This window comes from Zerene cesonia, chromosome 6 (assembly GCF_012273895.1).
Source record: "Zerene cesonia ecotype Mississippi chromosome 6, Zerene_cesonia_1.1, whole genome shotgun sequence".
In the NCBI taxonomy this organism is placed as follows: domain Eukaryota; kingdom Metazoa; phylum Arthropoda; class Insecta; order Lepidoptera; family Pieridae; genus Zerene; species Zerene cesonia.
The window spans coordinates 4206427-4224787 of record NC_052107.1 but is presented as its reverse complement, the minus strand read 5'-3'; the positions used below and the strand labels follow the sequence as shown (position 1 = coordinate 4224787).

At 30.7% G+C, this 18361-nt stretch overlaps 1 protein-coding gene across 1 annotated transcript; it reads right to left on the bottom strand.

Moving 5' to 3' along the window:
• Positions 1 to 769: 769 nt before the first annotated feature.
• Positions 770 to 17167, bottom strand: LOC119840528 (membrane alanyl aminopeptidase-like). The gene is made up of 13 exons (XM_038367194.1): positions 16572 to 17167; positions 12700 to 12873; positions 10860 to 11174; positions 9972 to 10161; positions 9372 to 9628; positions 8805 to 8997; positions 7962 to 8145; positions 5380 to 5477; positions 3945 to 4127; positions 3381 to 3559; positions 2521 to 2643; positions 1639 to 1726; positions 770 to 1046 (listed from the first exon to the last, which is right to left on the bottom strand). Exons 1-13 carry the CDS (start codon positions 17030 to 17032, stop codon positions 945 to 947), a joined length of 2547 nt encoding a protein of 848 aa, XP_038223122.1. The 5' UTR covers positions 17033 to 17167; the 3' UTR covers positions 770 to 944.
• Between the last annotated feature and the right edge of the window lie 1194 nt (positions 17168 to 18361).

Sequence of the window (18361 nt, the reverse complement as noted above, 5' to 3'; positions counted from 1 at the left end):
CACACGATTACGAAACACTAATACTTATTCGTAAAAAGTTATAACACATATAAAGGCTCGCTATAGTAGGATTTACTAAAAACATTTGTTTATGAATAAACAATTAATAAACGTCATATAAGCTTATATAGCATTTTAACTTTGATAAGCTATTTTTATGAATAAGACAGTAAGGCTAGGCTCTAATATTCATTTAGCCCAAATAAACTAGGCTTTCTACATTATTAAATTAGTTTTAAAATGTCTTCCTCAATATTTTATTTATCACGCATGCGGTACCATATTCAGTATTTTAGTCACACAGGGAAGTCCGGAATAAAATTTTATGTTTACTAATAATAAAGTTTAAATGCGAATTGATTGATCGATACTTTGTCATACCTCACGCTTGTGATACTAATTAAAACTATCCGCTAAACAACGGCTATGGGTTTTTTGCCTCCATAAATATCAATACTAAATAAATTCTGGGAACTAAATGTTATCTAGAACGTGATCAGCTTCACTTAATGTATAAACAAACAACAAATAAACGTGATTAAATAATAAATTTATAAACAACACTCATTCACAATAACTTTAAAATACCAAAACATCTGATGTACTTAGTTGAAAAGTTTACCTAACAATTTGATTTTTTCAAACTACTAAATTATCAGGCTAAACATTTAGAAATTGAAGACTTTTAAACGAATTTTAAACGCGGTTTTTTCATTAATAATATAATTAATAAGGGTTAATAGTATAATGAATAAGCCGCGTTTAAAATCCGTTTAAAAGTCTTTAATTTCTAAATGTATAATACTCGCGTAAAATCAAACACAAGAAAATACTAGGATAAACATTGTTTTGAAGAATAGTAAAATATTCTACAATTATATTTCATGGGAAATACGACCGTATAATATAGCATAATAAAGTATGAATTTAAACATTTAAATGATTTATCTTATAGTTAAACTTATCAATAAGGCAAAACCTAATAAAGCTATGGAAATAGCGTTTATAACAGAAGCATCACAATCAGGTGTAATCGTTACGGTTGCCTGAAAGAAAGTGTTAAAGAATAATACATTAATGAATAATATCCATGTACTAGCGGTCCGCTCCGGCTCCGCCCGTAGTACATATATAGCCTGTAGCCTTCCTGAATAAATAGGCTATCTAACACTGAAAGAATTTTTTAAATCGGACCAGTAGTTCCTGAGTTTAGTGCGTTCAAACAAACAAACAGCTTCAACTTTATAATATTGGTATATATATTATTGCATTGTAATACGAGTGGATTAAGAAAACCAATATTTTTGTTCCAAATTACTCATAGTTATGAGAATTATATATATTCATTTTTCTCATAACTTTAGGGCAGATATATTTAGAAAAATAAATACTTTCTAATTTGAAATTTTGACAGATTTTGAACAATATAATAATTACACTTCACACTAATGCTATAAATGTGAAAGTCTGTTGTTAGTCCGTCAATCAATCACGCTGAAACTACTGAACGGATTTTGATAAAATTTGGTATAATGCTCCCTTGGGATAAAACAGGAATCCTGACATCCGGGCGGAGCCGGGACGAGCGTCTAGTGATAAACAAACATACGAATAGATCTTATCTTTCTTTTCACTTACCTCTGTAGTGGTCGTAGTCGACATGATTATCGGAAGTGGTTTCGGATGGCCCATCGGTACGCGATAGAGAAATCTCCTCTCATCTCGCCTATCATGCAAAGATAATAAAAAAAGTATTATAAATTTAATTTTTAGTTTTATAGCATTAAAATGCTTTATAAATGAGAAATTTTGAAAGAATAGAAAAAATTTCTCAATTATTATAAATATTTCAATATATTCATTGGTAGATGGATTCTAACTATTTTTATGTATAACATTAAAGAAACTTAACCATAAAAAAAATATTCTGCGGACATTTCTGCCCATGTATATTTGCAGTAGTAGGGGCAGCTGAAAATGCGCTTTGAAGAGGAAACGGATGAGGAAAGGAGTGACGATAGGAATAAGGGAATGAACAGGGAAGGGTGAGGAAATGGGGCTTCTGTTATCTATTATATTTATTACTTTAAAGTGTTGAAAAACTATCCTAAGTAATGTTTATTTTATTTATTGTAATATGATTTTTTATATCAGCCATCTGTCCCACTGTCCCACTACTGGGCAAAGGCCTCTCTTCACTCCACATATCCCTATTGAGAGAAATTTTGAGCCAATCTTTAAGCAAGTCTCCAGCTCGTCCCGCCATCTAACTTTGGGCCTACCACGTAGTCTTTTAGTATTGACAATCCTACTAATATTATAAATGCGAAAGATTTTAAGGATGTGTGTGCGTTTGTTGCTCTTTCACGCAAAAATTACTGAACCGATTGCAATGAAATTTGGTACGTAGACAGCTGGACAACTGGAATAACATACAGGCAACTTTTTATCCCGATATTCCTACGGGATACGGATTTACGCGGTAGCAACCGCGGGGCGGAGCTAGTATGACATACTTACACTTTGTGTTCTGCGTTGGATTTATCTTCCATCTCATATCTATTCATATTATTCGTATCTAAATTGCCATTTTCACTATTTAAAACTACGGAGTAGCACGCCTCACGTACATCGGGACTGAATCTGAAATATACATATTTGAGAAATTTTGAAAGAAAAGAAAAAATTTGATCACGAGGCGTTTTATGTGCCTAAAAACCGAAAGAGTAGAATAAATTCGATTACTGTGACGGGATCACGGGTGGCCGAGAGGCTAGGCGTTGGCTTGGCAAAGGACGCGGGTTCGAATAAATTTTTTTTTTATTCTTTCAAAATTTCTCATTTATAAAAAGCTATTTCAATGCTATAAAATTAAAAATTAAATGTATATATACAGGGTGAAAATTTGTAATGCCTCCTGAACTTTCCATTATTTTTAAGAGAATCTGCATCCAATAATGCATCGCATATTATCTAATATATTCTTTTCCCCCTCGAACAATTATAATAGTGAAATGTACAGATTTGAAAGTTTTACTTAACTTGACCCATCAGCTGCATTGCCGACGAACCGACTATGATATAAAAAATACTAATACTAATGCTAATACTAATACTAATACTAATACTAATACTAATACTAATACTAATACTAATACTAATACTAATACTAGATAATAAACTCTATACAGCGAGGAGTCCCCGCGACCACGCTCGCTGTAAAGTGTTCGAAACGTCGGGTTAATAATATAATGAATAAATCGCGTTTAAAATCCGTTAAAAAGTTTGTAATTTCTAAATAAAAAATACACCTTATACAATTTTATTGCACTGATTGTTAGGTTTAATTGTGGAAGAGAAACCCTTTAAGCATTCCTCACCTCACTCTGCCATTTCTATGGTCAGTGTACATTCTCCACATATCGTCTAAACATGGTTTATGCTTGATCGAACATGCAAACTCGATGATATTGCTTCGGAAAAGTCTTATTTTCGGTCTTTGCTCAATATCGTCCAAGAGCCTTTTGTATATCGTGGATACTTTTCGTCGCATGAAATCCTGAAAAAATCACATAAATTAATTATAATATATTATTAAGTAAGCAAATGGTCACTTTTTTGGTGTAGTGCTTAATGTATGAGCCTAGAACCGAGTAGTACTGAGTTCGATAAAAAAAATCCAAACAAAAACACACATTTTTTTCCGAGTTTGTGTTTTTGTAACATCACCTATAATTATTCAAGAACTGAATAGATTTTAATGAATCTTAGTGTGTTAAATTGGAAAAATTACAAAAACTATGTCTTGTCTTGTATGCTTCTTTTTATTTTTTATAATTATGTCTTTCTCATATGCTGTTTCTTAGCGTAGAAAAACATGTTTTTTTATGCTAATAAACAGCATACAATAACATATTTTATCAAATAAACTTTTATTTGCTCACCTGCCATTCATCATACAAGATCTTGGTCATAGCTGCCCCTTCTGTTCTCAATAAATCAAACCCACTGACCACCGCGTCCCAAACCATTGGACTCAATTCTGTATTCAGGTAGTCTAGAACTTCCATTGCTATATCTTCACTTACATCTCCCGCCACATACAGAGCTAATATGTCATTAACAATCTGGTAATTTAAACAAAATAATTTACAAACAGTTTCCATTTTTATAGAAATAATATGATAATATTATATTATGCGATTGTGTTTATTTGTTTATTTTTCACGTCGTAAAGAATCCATTTTATGATACAAATTTTGTGTCTGGAGATAGTAAAGACATAGACTACTTTTTACCGCAGCGAAACATCTCAGTCAGCAGATGGAAAATCTAGCATTTTAAAGGTAATTCTAAAGAGACCTTGTTCAGGATAATGAGACAGATGTACTTAATAATTTATATGTCATCGATTTTTGATAAGTGCGTTAAGTTCAAGTTTAATTCGCCATCACTACATAAAACCAAGTCTTTTTCTCTGTCTGTCCCAATGACCCTGTGTATACACACACGCTTAAATCTTTAAAGCTACGGTAACAGCTTTTAGGTTTTTTTTAAAGATAGAGTGATTAAAGAGGACCTACCCTATTAAACTACTTCAAATTTAACGCGAAACCACGAGCTAAAGCTAGCTTTAGAAAAAACACTCCGTTAGCCTCACTTCCTTACTAGTAATATATACGGGAAAGGTATCGTCGTTCTTTCACGTCGCAATGAAGCGAATTTATAATTTTTGTGTCTAGAGATAGTTGTAGGAGTCTAGAGTGATATAGACTCTTACTTGCGGTGAAACATACTATCCCATTGGGAATTTCGTTTGTCTGTTAAGCTAGTACATAATATTACATATATAACATAATTATCCAGCTAGTTTTAGAGTTAGTAGTAGTAAGCTCACATTAAACTCACAGTAAGCTCAGAAATGATAAAATAATTGACTAAAATACTATCAATTGTACAGAACTATTTTGATTGAAGACTAATTTTACAAGACACTAGAAAAGCCGTGCTGATTGTAAGCAATCACCGTATAAATAGCATGGTATAATAATTTTAAATATATATTTAGAGGCTTTTTTGTTATTTCTTTCAATCGTATAAAAATTTTGGTATTTTTACGATACACTGGCCAATAAGCATATATACTAAAACATTTATCTGTTTGTTTTTTTTAGCTATAGAGAATCATAAACTTCAAAGACAAGGCACTATAAAAACTCTTTTAATTCAAGCAGTTCCCATAAGAATTAAAATAGTTTTTGGTTGTATCAATTCAATTGATGCATCCCTATATATGTCTGTCTATTAATGAGTAATGTTTATGTTAGTTATTTATATTCAATGGTAAATAGCGTTATGTTATTTAATCTAAGTACTTACTTGGGCTCTATTTAGTTCGCTGATCGCTAGCCTATTCTCTTTAAGAGTCTTTGCTATTAACCTCCACGTTTCATCATCATAATTTACTCTATAATACCCTGGAATTAAAAGTTAACTTAATTTAAAATAAATTACCAATGTTTTCTCTTAAATATATACATTTACGGCACATATTTTATTACAATATGAAATAAATATATTTTTTTAAAAAGAAACAAACCAGCCATTATTTTATAAACAAAACTTCATATTTGTATTCACCTATAATTTTCGTATCTTTGCCACAGATAATATATACTATACTAGTAAGTATATTATATACTGTTACAACAATTTATGAAATCCCATCGGAATTATAAATCCAACAGATTTTTTATTTGTAATAATTAAAATATAATACCAAATTAGTTACCTACAATTTGGCTCTGTGAGTAGTTTGAACCTTTATGTAGTAAAATTATATTGATCTATAATAAAATAATAAGATCCTTACTTATTATTATAAGTGCGAAAAAGTGTTTGTTGGTTCGTCTTTCTTTCGCGTCGCAAAGGAATTTATGGTATAAAAGAATATATATAGGAGGGATTTTTTTTTTGTTTGAAGATTAGTAGGAGGCTACACAGATACAAAGGCTTCATTTAGCGTCTTGAAAAATCTCATTTCGTTAGGAATTTTACTTTTACTACGCAAGCAAAGCCGCGGGTGATAATAATTATTTCATTATTATTATTCAAAAATAATATGTAATACACAAAATAAAAAAAATGTTGCATATATACATAATATAGAACATAAAGCGACCTTATTGCTTTTCAGGGATCTCAACTATAACTAATAGTCTATAATCTTAATAATTAAATATATATAATATTTTTGTGTCTTAAGTTTATTCAAACAGCATTATTTTAAAATTGTTCAAAAAACAGTTTTTATGGAGTCGTAAATCACCTTAAGACTCACGAGGTTAAGTTTAACGGAAACCGACAAACTTGCACTTAGCTTTAAAACCTAACTTATATGGTTATCAAGAACCTACAGTGAACGTATTTTATTACTAGTAAATATTACAAAAACGTTTCGCGTAGGGAGATATAGGCTAAGAGCTTAATTTATGATTAAACAAACATTATAGTGACATTAAAAGTAACCTAAATTTAATTTAATGATTCATCAATTGCTACATAATATGTTAGTATTAAAACTATTTCTAAATTTAATTTAACAGTTTGAAGCTATGAAAATTCCATATCAACGTAAAGCTATTAAAAATACAGTGATTAAATTCATTTTAACGATCTACTCAACTAACAAACCTACATCATTGATTTACTTTGAAAATTATATTACTTAAGCCCGCGATTTTAAAATCACGATTTATTATTTTCAATAAACTAATCCAATATTTAACAATTCGCAGCATTTGGTTTCTTAATATACTAAAAGCCTTTGAGTAACTCAATATTTTACTCAAAATTCATAATGTAATTCCATATTTTCGTACTAAGAAATAACGGACAAAAAAATATAAAATAAAACATATAAAAATCATGGGCTCTTACACTAAACAGCCTAGCAGCGTCTAGCGTGGGTTTGAACAGAAATAGATTGTGTATAACTCTACTCGGCCAAGGATTGCAAGATCAATGCCAATGGGACACACTGACTCAAGGTGAATCGTGTTTTTATTTTTGTTTTTACTACCGCTCATGTTAAATATGGTACGAAAATGTATTGCATAATTGGAATTGATATTTAGTAGATGGAAAATATTAGTATAACAGTGTAAAATGTTCTACTTTTAATAACTTTTCATAAATTAATAACGATGTGGAATACATTGCAGGCCTGTATTTATTTGTCAATACGCCTGGTATATAATTTTATTGATACATATGTATATTTATACTACAAATTGATACAAAACTGAAGCATGCAAGCGAGCAACCACAAATTTAAATAGATAGATTGGAAACTGATTAAGTAGGAATTTAAACGATACTTCGGTAAAAATCTATCTCTCCTATTCACGAACAAGTCTGAAAAGGAGAGGTATACGTCTAAATATTATAAATGATTACAATGAATTAACAGCCGTTCGTGCCGTAGCATAAAAAACTGAACTTAAAAAAAATCAAACTTCAATACTATTTAGTAGACTCTTAGAGAACTAGTTAACTTAAAAAACACAAATATTACCTAATCTATATATAAAATTCTTGTGCCACAATGTTAGTTACCATACACCTCCGAAACGACTGGACCGATTTTTAAAAAGGTTTGTATGTATATCGGATAGGTCTATATCGGCTAACATATATTTTTATACCCCTAAACGATAAGAGTAAGGCAGAACAGTGTTTGCCGGGTCAGCTAGTAGCGTTATTATATTAAATAAGAAGATCAAATATATCAAACATCCAAAAATTGAAGCATTGACTTTTATAAACGTTTGATCAAATACCAACAACCATAAACAAATACCTTCAACATTAAATATAAAACTACATTCGAAACAAAAACCATCACAAACCATTGCAACAATAATCTAAGAATACCCAAGCCAAAAATAACCTGGACTCACCAGAAGCATTTCTGTTGAGTATAATCCAGCCACCGTTCAGGTTTTCCCCAAATGTATAAGTCTGGCCAATGGTGAATCTTGGCTGGAGGCAGTTAAAGCAATTCTCGTTCCTTTGAACGATATAAGAAATCGGAATGAGGTAATTCGAGTCGAAACGATTGTGCTGGTCGAAACTGAATTTGCGCTGAAAGTATGGAAAATTTTGCGATAAGACTTGTATCCTGGGTGGCTCTTATAACTGAATGTATGTAAATGTTATATAATCTTATCTATTGTTATACTTTCAATATTAAGTAAAGATAAAATTAAAACCCGAATGATTTAAAGGTTGGAAATGTGGGTTTGGAATTGCAAGAACACCTTAATCGTAAAATAATAATGTTTAGAAATTACGTTTAATTAGAAAAAATGTAATGAATAAATAGCAAAGACATTTTATGTACTTCTTTTGACTTCACTAATTTCGATAAAAAGAAATACTGAACTACGTAATATATGGACTATCACACTTCACACTATACCACACTAATATTATAAATGTGAAAGTTTGTTTATTTAGATCTTTGTCCGTCAATCACGCTAAAACTACTGAACGGATTTTGATGAAATTTGGTATACCAACAGGGTATGAGCTGACTTGGGATAAACAGAAATCTTAATATCCGGGCGGAGAAGGGACGAGCGTCTAGTATATCATAAATTGCTATTGGAGTAGATATTATTCTACAAAAGAGTAATATTCCTAAAGATTTCGTTGGTTAATAATAGAAGTAATATAAAATCAAACACACGTGTTTAAATACTCTTTTAGTGGCTTACACAGATTATCTTTAACAGACTTACCTGTTTTAACTGAATCGCATTAGGTGTTCTGTCCCTCAAGACGTTCACACTAACAACTGGGTAGCCCGGCTGGTAGAACCAAGAACTAAGTACTTTAGACGCAGTAGAACCGTTAAAGAATTGGTGTAGACATTCCACAGTGTCATGATCTAGGCTAGCCATGAAATCAGCAAGAGACACATAACCGCCTTTCCTGAAAATTTTATAGATACCCATGAATTTAATTTTAAACCCAGTGGATTAAACGTAGATTTTGAAATAGAATAAAGTTAGGATATACTGAAGAACTTACATTCTGATAAAACCTAAAAGGTTATAAATGTTGAAGTCTATTAGGCCTGATGAAAATTATATTTGTCATAAACAACTTTTACACCTACAATTTTGTGTTTGTTTCGTTCAATCAATTCAAATACGAAATTGCCCAGAGCACTGTCACGGGAAACAGATAGACACATTTCTATAGACAAACATTTACAACGCTTTAAAATATGTCACTATGGAAGATTCTCGAACATACCTAACTTCGGAGGGGTCAAGATATATCATTACTATGGCAATACCAACCTGCTATTAAGATACTTTACGAGTGCTTGATGGAATTTCTCAGAGCCCAACCAGTTCTCCACCATCCACAGAATGGATGCCGTTTTCATCGTCACCAATTCCTTGTATCGCGCTGGTATTTCGAACTCCAAAGATCGATTGAACGTTACAAGAGCTGGTGTGGAATGGTGCCAGTCAATGGCCATTGCTTTGTGTTTCATTTGTAAGCCATATGTCGATAAGGGTATTCTGTTTATTTTCTGTTCACCGTGATTGTACTGAAATATTATAGGCACGGTGAGTCCAATTGATTCCTTTTTCGGTCAAAGGTGTGTGTTTTTGCTCCATTCGAATGATTTATGTAACAACTCCATCATCTAATATATAAAATTCTCTTGTCACAATGTTAGAGAAATCAAAAAAGAGGTCTGAAAATCAGCCATCTTCTACTTTTCATACTAAATGATAAGAGTCAGGTGGAACAGCTTTTCCGGGTAAGCTAGTTGTCATATAATATGTTAGTTCAATTAATTTAACTAAGGTTTTATAACTAGTACTTTAGAATTCAAATTGCTTTAATCTGAAATATTACATTATAGGTTAGTATTTGTAATATCTTACCTGGGTCAAATAATAGTACGCAAAGTAGGTAGCAACACCTTCTTTGAACCATTCTTCAATCCATCTAGTTCGCTTTATTTCCCCCGGGTTTCCGAGCCAAATCCTACTCAATTGTTGAGCAAGCTCGAACATTGTTCTTTCCATTTGTTTGATACTGGTATGATCATTTACATAGGCTAATCGCGTTTCGCTGTTGAAATATTGTACGTGAAAATTGTTCCTTATTTAAAATGCCGTTAATGTAAAAGACAAAATAGTTTCGAGTTTTTGGGAAAATTAAAATAAATTAATATATGATTTGCGGAAATATTTCAAGATATTCTGTTCTATACAAACTATTAGGAACGAGAATGGAAGGATCAGGTTTACAAAAGATTTAACAATTAAACGGAATTTACTTCACACAATGTAAATTAATCGTATACGTCTACAAACAATAGACATGTTTATTAATTTTATTCTGGTAAAAGTTTCAACGGTACTGCAGCGATCATGATTCATATAATACTGGTTATTTTAGTACAAAGCAGCGGATTCTTCAGAATTAAACAGCTGGCTAATAAGTTTCCTCTATGTAACCTTGCTAAGAATTTATTTATTTTTATGGTTGGCTTTCATCTCGTTTGAATCTCGAATGTTGAAGGACTTTCACTTGTATTTTTCATTAATAATAGCAACATTATTAATGAGTAGGTATAACTTCTTAATTATGCAAAATAGATATTAGGAATCAAAAAATTTGAATATCGTTCCAAAAGAAAGCTTCTATACTGGAAACCTTCATGTAATTATACTACATTGTATTTCATGTAATTCTTGGAATTTTTATAATAGTACCACATATGTTAAAATGTATTCGTGAAACATATAAATAATACAAGAACACACCTATTTGTCAATAAATTCCAGCTCGCACTCTCAAATCCATTAAGGATCTTCGGCACGGCAACTATATTTATAGGCCCATCCACAAGAGGCCTGTTTATCATCGAATAACGGTGGATCATGTTCAGTATCGTCTCACAGAATTGCAGAGTGAATGTAATGTATGGTAATGTTGATACCGGAGCCCATACCGCCAATGTATCATTTTTAACCCTAATCTCACGACTTCCGAATTCGGAATGATGGAAACCAGCTTGATGCACCCCGATTTGGGGCGATGGCATATATTCGATGATGCCGTAACTGTCATCTTTGAAGCTGAAAGAAGTTTAAATAAACTGTGTCATTAAGAATTTTAATCCTTACTAGTGTCACAATCTATAGAGAAGCATATTATGAATGAAAGTGTGGACAACGTTTTGTTTGTTGGTCTTTCTATCATATCATAAAGGAATGATTGCATAATAGTTTTTTTTGTTTTGAGATAAGTTAGGAGGCTAGAGAGTGATACAGTCTAGTTTATCATCACTACATAGTATAAAACACAGAACATTTCCGCTATCTGTGTCTGTATACTAAAATGTTTAAAATTTGGCAATAATTTTAGAAAAAGTTGAAATGATTTTCAACTTTATTAAATTTTTGACGTATCAAAATATAAAAAAAAAAAATAATATTGAAGCAGCTTTATAGACACATATAAACATATTACAGATGCATAAAAACAAAGTTGCAACTTAGTTTATAACTTTGTTAGGTTCAGAGCAAATCACTACATCATGGAATGGTTTTTGCGCAAATTTCTCATCTAATTATAGACTTTCTTCTCAGGCTAATATAGCAATACTTGGAAGAGAATTCTACTCACTTTCTTTATTAGGAATAACAAGGTTATTGGTGACGATTACATACACTTTATATTTGTTTAATTACTAGCGACAGCGTGGAACCGGAACTAAGTTATGTACTAACTTTTATGATTTGTTTCCATGTAGTCCTATTTATATTAAGTCTAATTCTTTTAATTCGAAGTTTTGTGAGTGTTTCCATGTCAAAATAATAATAAGTTATTTGTTAAAAATTATTATTATTTTGACAGAAAACTGTCTCTTGTAACCGAAGTCGACTAGAATCTATTAATACATTTGAAGACATCTTAATTTGTTATAAAAACAGTTAATTATACTTAAAATGGGCTACCAATATAATAACATTTCGTGATGTTGAACTGATTACCCAAAAAAGCAATGCAAGGTTGGCCAATTAAAATTTCATACAGATTATTCTTTACTGCCGTAAGTGATAGTTAAATAATCAATGGGAGAAAATGTAACGAATTATTATTATGATTACTAATGTAACTTTTTATACTATAAAAAGCTTATCTATATAAGGTCTAAATGAATAGAAACTGTGCCCATTATCAAACGTGACTAGTTTTATGTGAAGCTGTCCCATATATAGCTCTGCTAATAACATAATATACTAGTGCCCTATACTTTGATGTCAAAACTCTTACTTAACGACTGAGTCTACAATTTATTCGGGTATGTTTTAATGTTTCTTTGTTCAGAGGTCAATATATTCTTTTTGAGATATTTAGATCGCGTTATTAATAGCGCAGTTTAATTCTGTAATATTCGTCAATACTTTAATTACTGCGCATTTCAAAAGTAGCAAACAGTTAATCCGTTCCTAATATATGAAAAAAAACATAAAATAGTTTAAATAATAGTTATAGTTCATGCATCAAACGCATGCAAGAAATATATACTGTAATAAATAGACCGAACATTATTACAGTTAAATAGATATACAGTATAAGATAAGTTAAAACACATACTTCTGCCTCTTCAACTCATCAGCGACCACAAGCGTAGTGTTACAGAACTGTATGCCCGGTCGCGGCGGCGCCACGTACACTCTGAACTTGATTATCGCCTCGAATTGTGGATTATCGAAACAGGGGAAGAAATGCTTCGCTTTGTTTGGGGATAGCCGAGTCGTGTACATGTATCTGAAATAAAAGAATTGTTGTGAAATAAGTGTCACTTATTTTATACTACCTGCGCCCCGTGGTTTCCCCCGCGTAAGTCGGTATCCCGTAGGAATATCGGGTTAAAAAGTTGCCTATATGTTATTCCTGTTGTCCAGCTGTCTACGTACCAAATTTCATTGCAATCGGTTCAGTAGTTCTTGCGTGAAAGAGAAACAAACACACACACATCCTTACAAACTTTCGCATTTAAAATATTAGTAGGATAATAAAAAGGATAGTATTAGTATTTGTCGAATACTTAAATTATCAATTATAATTGGGCGATTGGATTGAATATGGATATTTATAGATATTCTGAATAAATCTGGAATATAGATGATATAATTTTTTCAATAAGTAAAACAAGAAACAGTTTAATATAATTTGAAATTTATCAAGAATGTAGAATAGCTCTTAATTATTAGTTCAATACAATTAAATTCATAGTGGAATGTTACTTCATGACGGCCAAGTTCTCTGTATAAAATCAATAAATCAAAAATATTTTCAACAGAAAACTAAACCGCCGTCAAATTGTTAGATCTAGACAAAATTCCACACGGAATCAATCACCAGCAGAAGTCTGCTTTTTTTGTGCGATAAACAATTTTCTTACATTGTAACAGAAGACCTAATTAGCAATATCTATCTCTTATTACATTTCAATATATCCAATTTAACATCGGTTTGTGCGCTTATTACCTTTGCTATATTTAGTCCACAATGCAAGCCATTGTGGTCAGGTACAACCTTGTACGGAGTTAGCCAATAGTCAATAATCTTGGACACCAAATTTGGACACCTACAATTTACTGGTTTGTGCTTTTTGGTAAAGATAAAAATAAGAAGATTTGTTACCATTGAATTGTTGTATATGTGAAAAGTCAATAAATACACGTCTCTAATATTTAGATTTTTTATAAATCCTTACATTTTATATTTTATACAGTACTTATTAAGTATTATTGTACAGGTTGGTATAAAAAGTAAGTTAAAGCAATGCCTTTAAGACTATTCTGAATTTTATCTATACACTGATATAAATATTCATACGTTATATAATGCAAATTACATCATGATTCTTTAATTTATTCACAATAAATCACTTCATGCACTTAGGTTAATTAAAAACTGGTCAAAATAATTACTTAGGTCAATTTTTTTCACTGTGTCATTATACGAGGTGCTTTTGAATTTGCCTTCCATTATGAAATTAAATCTAGTAGGCAGTGGTTTTAATTCGCTATAATGTATGCGAGAGTTCATAAGAAATAGGCCGCGCTTGGACCAGGTTAAGGGACACACCCTGGAGATCAAGGGCTTACAACAAGCTTGGGTTATAAGCTATTGTCATCAATATCGTACGATCTATACTAATACTATAAAACGAAAGTAAGATTTAAAAAATTCTATCACCATGTTGTATATATGTGATCTATGAGTGCTATAAGCACGTTATATATGTACCATGAGCGAAACCGGGTGGACCGCTAGTATCCTTCTTCCTTCCTACTAATATTATAAATGCGAAAGTTTGTAAGGATGTGTGTGTGTATGTTACTCTTTCACGCAAAAACTACTGAACCTATTGCAATGAAATTTTGTACATAGACATCTGGACAACTTGAATTACATATAGGCAACTTAATATCCCGATGTTCCTACGGAATACGGACTTACGCGGGTGAAACTGTCATTTTTACACTCCTTTTATTAGCTTCACTTGTATGTTTGTACGCTTTCCATGAATTTTATTTACAACTTCTTTGGGCGCGATTTTGGCTCATTTTAAATAATTTTAATTTTCCTTATTTTGTATTCTTTATAAATTGCTCGTGGTTCCACTTGTAATAATTCTTAATGATTTTATTGTTATCATGTTTTACTATTGTACATTAGAGTTAGAGTGTACATTAGAACTTTAGCTTTTACTTTGATTTGACACAGTTAAAAAAACTTATGGCATGTTTATAAATTTAATATATGTTATGATTACACACTTCCACCCATATTTATAAACACTGTAAAATTGAGGTGTAATTAAATAAAATATGTTAATGGAGAAGAACTACTTCAAATATAATAATTTTTTTGTACGTACTAGTTTGTTCGCCTGGTTTCTCTCGCATAGTAACCGGGATAAAAATTGGTTCATATATCAAACCATATTGCAATATAAAATCTCCCTTTCAGTTCCGATAAGCAATAATAAAAAATATTCCTCATACACAAATATTTATTTCTTCAATTAGACTTCTTATAGAAGCACTTTGGTATAGTTATAAAAAAGTTTTAACATTTAACACTTTGCTATTTTAAAATTACATTAATATTAATATTACCTAATACTCGTATGTAATATGTATATCATAATAATGATGCCAAAGAACTGTCCTGTGGTTCTTAAGTGAGAACTTTCCACGTATTTTCAATTCCTGTGTTAAATACTAGCAAAAACCCATCTATTTGTAGGATAGGATACTAAGGCAGAATTACGTCATGTTGAAAGTGTATGCTAATAACAAAGTTTTGCAAATTACAATAAGTTCGCAGCAACGTATAGTCAATGCTAAATTTTGCAGACACCAATTAACACCTATTACATACCGACCTATATGCTTCAGGAAGTTGTTAGTGTTCTAATCATTTTATAATTATAGTAATTGTACTGTCAATGGTTATACGGACAAGTTAAATATACACATAAAGGTTTTTTTTTTTATTTAAAGTATATTTTTAGTATACAAGCACAATGAGGTATTATAAATAAAAAATAGATAACATGTATGTACATGATATGGAATCATGTCCATCCTTTTGAATATGAACATTTTTGGTGTGTCTATTTATTATAACTATTGGTTTTACATAGTAATAATCTGAATGACTTATGGAAAATAGAAACTATTTCTTAGTAATAACATAATTAAATACCTCATGGGCGGTGGTAGCGCTTGCCATCAGACGACCAACCAGCTCTTAAAGCGAGATCTTAATATTCGTGCAATATGACATTATAGATAACAAAATATAAATACAATATATTGTAATGATGACAATTTATATTTCTGCGTAATGTTAATTTCATTGACAAGTTCAAGCAGCTGCAATCATTACCACCTACAATCTACATCTTTATAGAGATCTAGCAAATCACAATAGCTGACACAATCATCATTCGAGTTAATTATAATTTCGATCCATGTTTCCTACGACAGATACGCTATTAAGTGTCCTAGTTAAGTTTTTATAGTTAGGAGTAAAATAATTAGGAGATAATAAAACTCTTACAAATTATTTAGATAAATAATTATGTGCAATTATTTACAGATTTCGGAAAATTTAATATATGAAAATATTATGAGTTTTCAAAACTCCTACATAAGATCAGATTGCTCATAGGTAATATTTTCATAGAGTATGTAATGAGTTATGTTATTTGTACTTAATATTCTGTGGTTATGTTGCATATAAGGGATTAAGTACATAATATTGGCAGCAAGAAAAGAAGTGAGTTAGTGTTATTTGCATTATTAAAAGTATATTAAGAATTGTTTCTAATTACCCCTATTTCATTTTACCGTGACTTACTATTAAAAAAATTTAATAAAAGCTTTCAGTAATACATATATTCTACAATGTAAATATAAAAAAAAGACTTTAACGAGAATACATACCTCAGTTTTCCGTCATTACCCTCATAGGGAACAATAAATATTCCATCACTTTCGCTGTTCACATATTTTACATAAGAAATTCGAATAACATACTGAGTTCTTGAGACGCTATACTGCTGCAGTGGCTCCTTTAAATATATGTACAATTTGCCCTTTTTATTATCAAATTCATAAGGTCGATAATGATTTACAAAATCATTCACACCATTGAGCACTTTGATGGAACCACTTTTAATTTCTATATCTTTTGCGTCCAATTCAATGACATTTATATTTGGCGCGTTAACAATGACAGTTATGAATAATTCACAGTCGAAATACGATGTTCCGTCTTTAAACACGTGGGGGATGATTGTGAGCTCGTATTGCGCGGGATATATGGTGTAATTTAAACACTCTTCTTCGTAAATGTAACCGTAAGATGGTGAACAAAATAAAAATAAAGCCGCAAGAAGTAACATTTTTCACATTGAAATTATGTCAAATTTAAAAACGAAAAAAGTTATATTTTTTACGGATAATACAAATTTTGTTCCCGCGTAAATATCACAGACGCGTCTGTACACGACGCGCGCTCGAAATTCGAATGTTTATGTACGTATTGCATGCCAGCTTCACATTTTGGCGCGCGTCTATCATTACCAGTTTACTTAGAACCACGAGTCCCCACTTTTTATATTATTACTTCTTCCGCGTATATGAGCATTTTACCACATGGTATCGTATTATCTTTACAATAATTGTGTTTTATACATTTAACTTTGGGGAAAGTTAAAACTTACATACGTACACAAATACACTGAAATTTTTAGTTCAACATTTTCTAATATTTTTTTTAATAAATACCCGCCTACATCATTTTATTCTTTTTCCTTATTAACTAAAAAAAAGAAAATTCACTGGACAAGTTATTGTGATAATTTTAAAATGAGCAACCTAACAAATAATACCCCATATTTGCGCGAGCTGTCCTAAATCAGGCTATTATCTATATTTCATAAAAACTGCCATATAAATTATGACGAATACCTTGTCTACTTTCATGTTACATTATGGATATATAGAATAATATAAGGAATATTTTAAGTTACATACGAGGGTCTAAAAATTTTTAATTTTTGGGGATAATAAAATCGCATCTATATAATTTTTAATTATATGTGGAATTTGATGCAATAAATCAAATAATTTTAAGGAATCAGCGTAAGGTATGTTGTTAAATTAAAAATTATAATTGTTATCATATTATCATATTAAAATAATATATGTTAAGAATTAATTAAGAGAGAAAGTTATTTTTACTCTATTTGGTATGTCTGGTCACGATATTTCAATTCATTTATGATTACGAAAACTTAAACTGTTATAAACGAAACATAAAAAAACTGTTCAATTTAGGAAGCTTTTGACATTTCTTTATATTTTACGATACTATAATTATTTTGCTGAATGTGAATGTATGGTACCTACCTGCTTACACCAGTAAGTTTCCACGAAAAAACTTTACTAACATAAAACTAATAGATTTTTTAAATTGAGAACTATGTAATTTATAGTAAATTTTCTCACAGGTATAATTCTATATAATATATTGGATAGATACGTTATAGCTTTGATCTAATTGTTCAACAGAACGTAGATCCCACGTACGTAACCGTGACCTATATTCTGAATATAGTCTTTATCAATGAAATGTTGTCTTCTCTTTATGGGATACATACTTAGTCTGGCCATAAATACTGTTACACTTAATTATAAAAAAATATTACATTTGAATTTCGAATCTGTCA

Coding starts and splice junctions, on each gene's coding strand:
- LOC119840528 (XM_038367194.1), bottom strand. CDS start 17,032: ATGTTACTTCTTGCGGCTTTATTTTTATTTTGTTCACCATCTTACGGT. Junction 12,874..16,571: donor GGTAATGACGGAAAACTGAG/GTATGTATTCTC, acceptor CTTTTATTTCAG/ATACATGTACACGACTCGGC. Junction 11,175..12,699: donor GATGAGTTGAAGAGGCAGAA/GTATGTGTTTTA, acceptor AACTTCTTTCAG/CTTCAAAGATGACAGTTACG.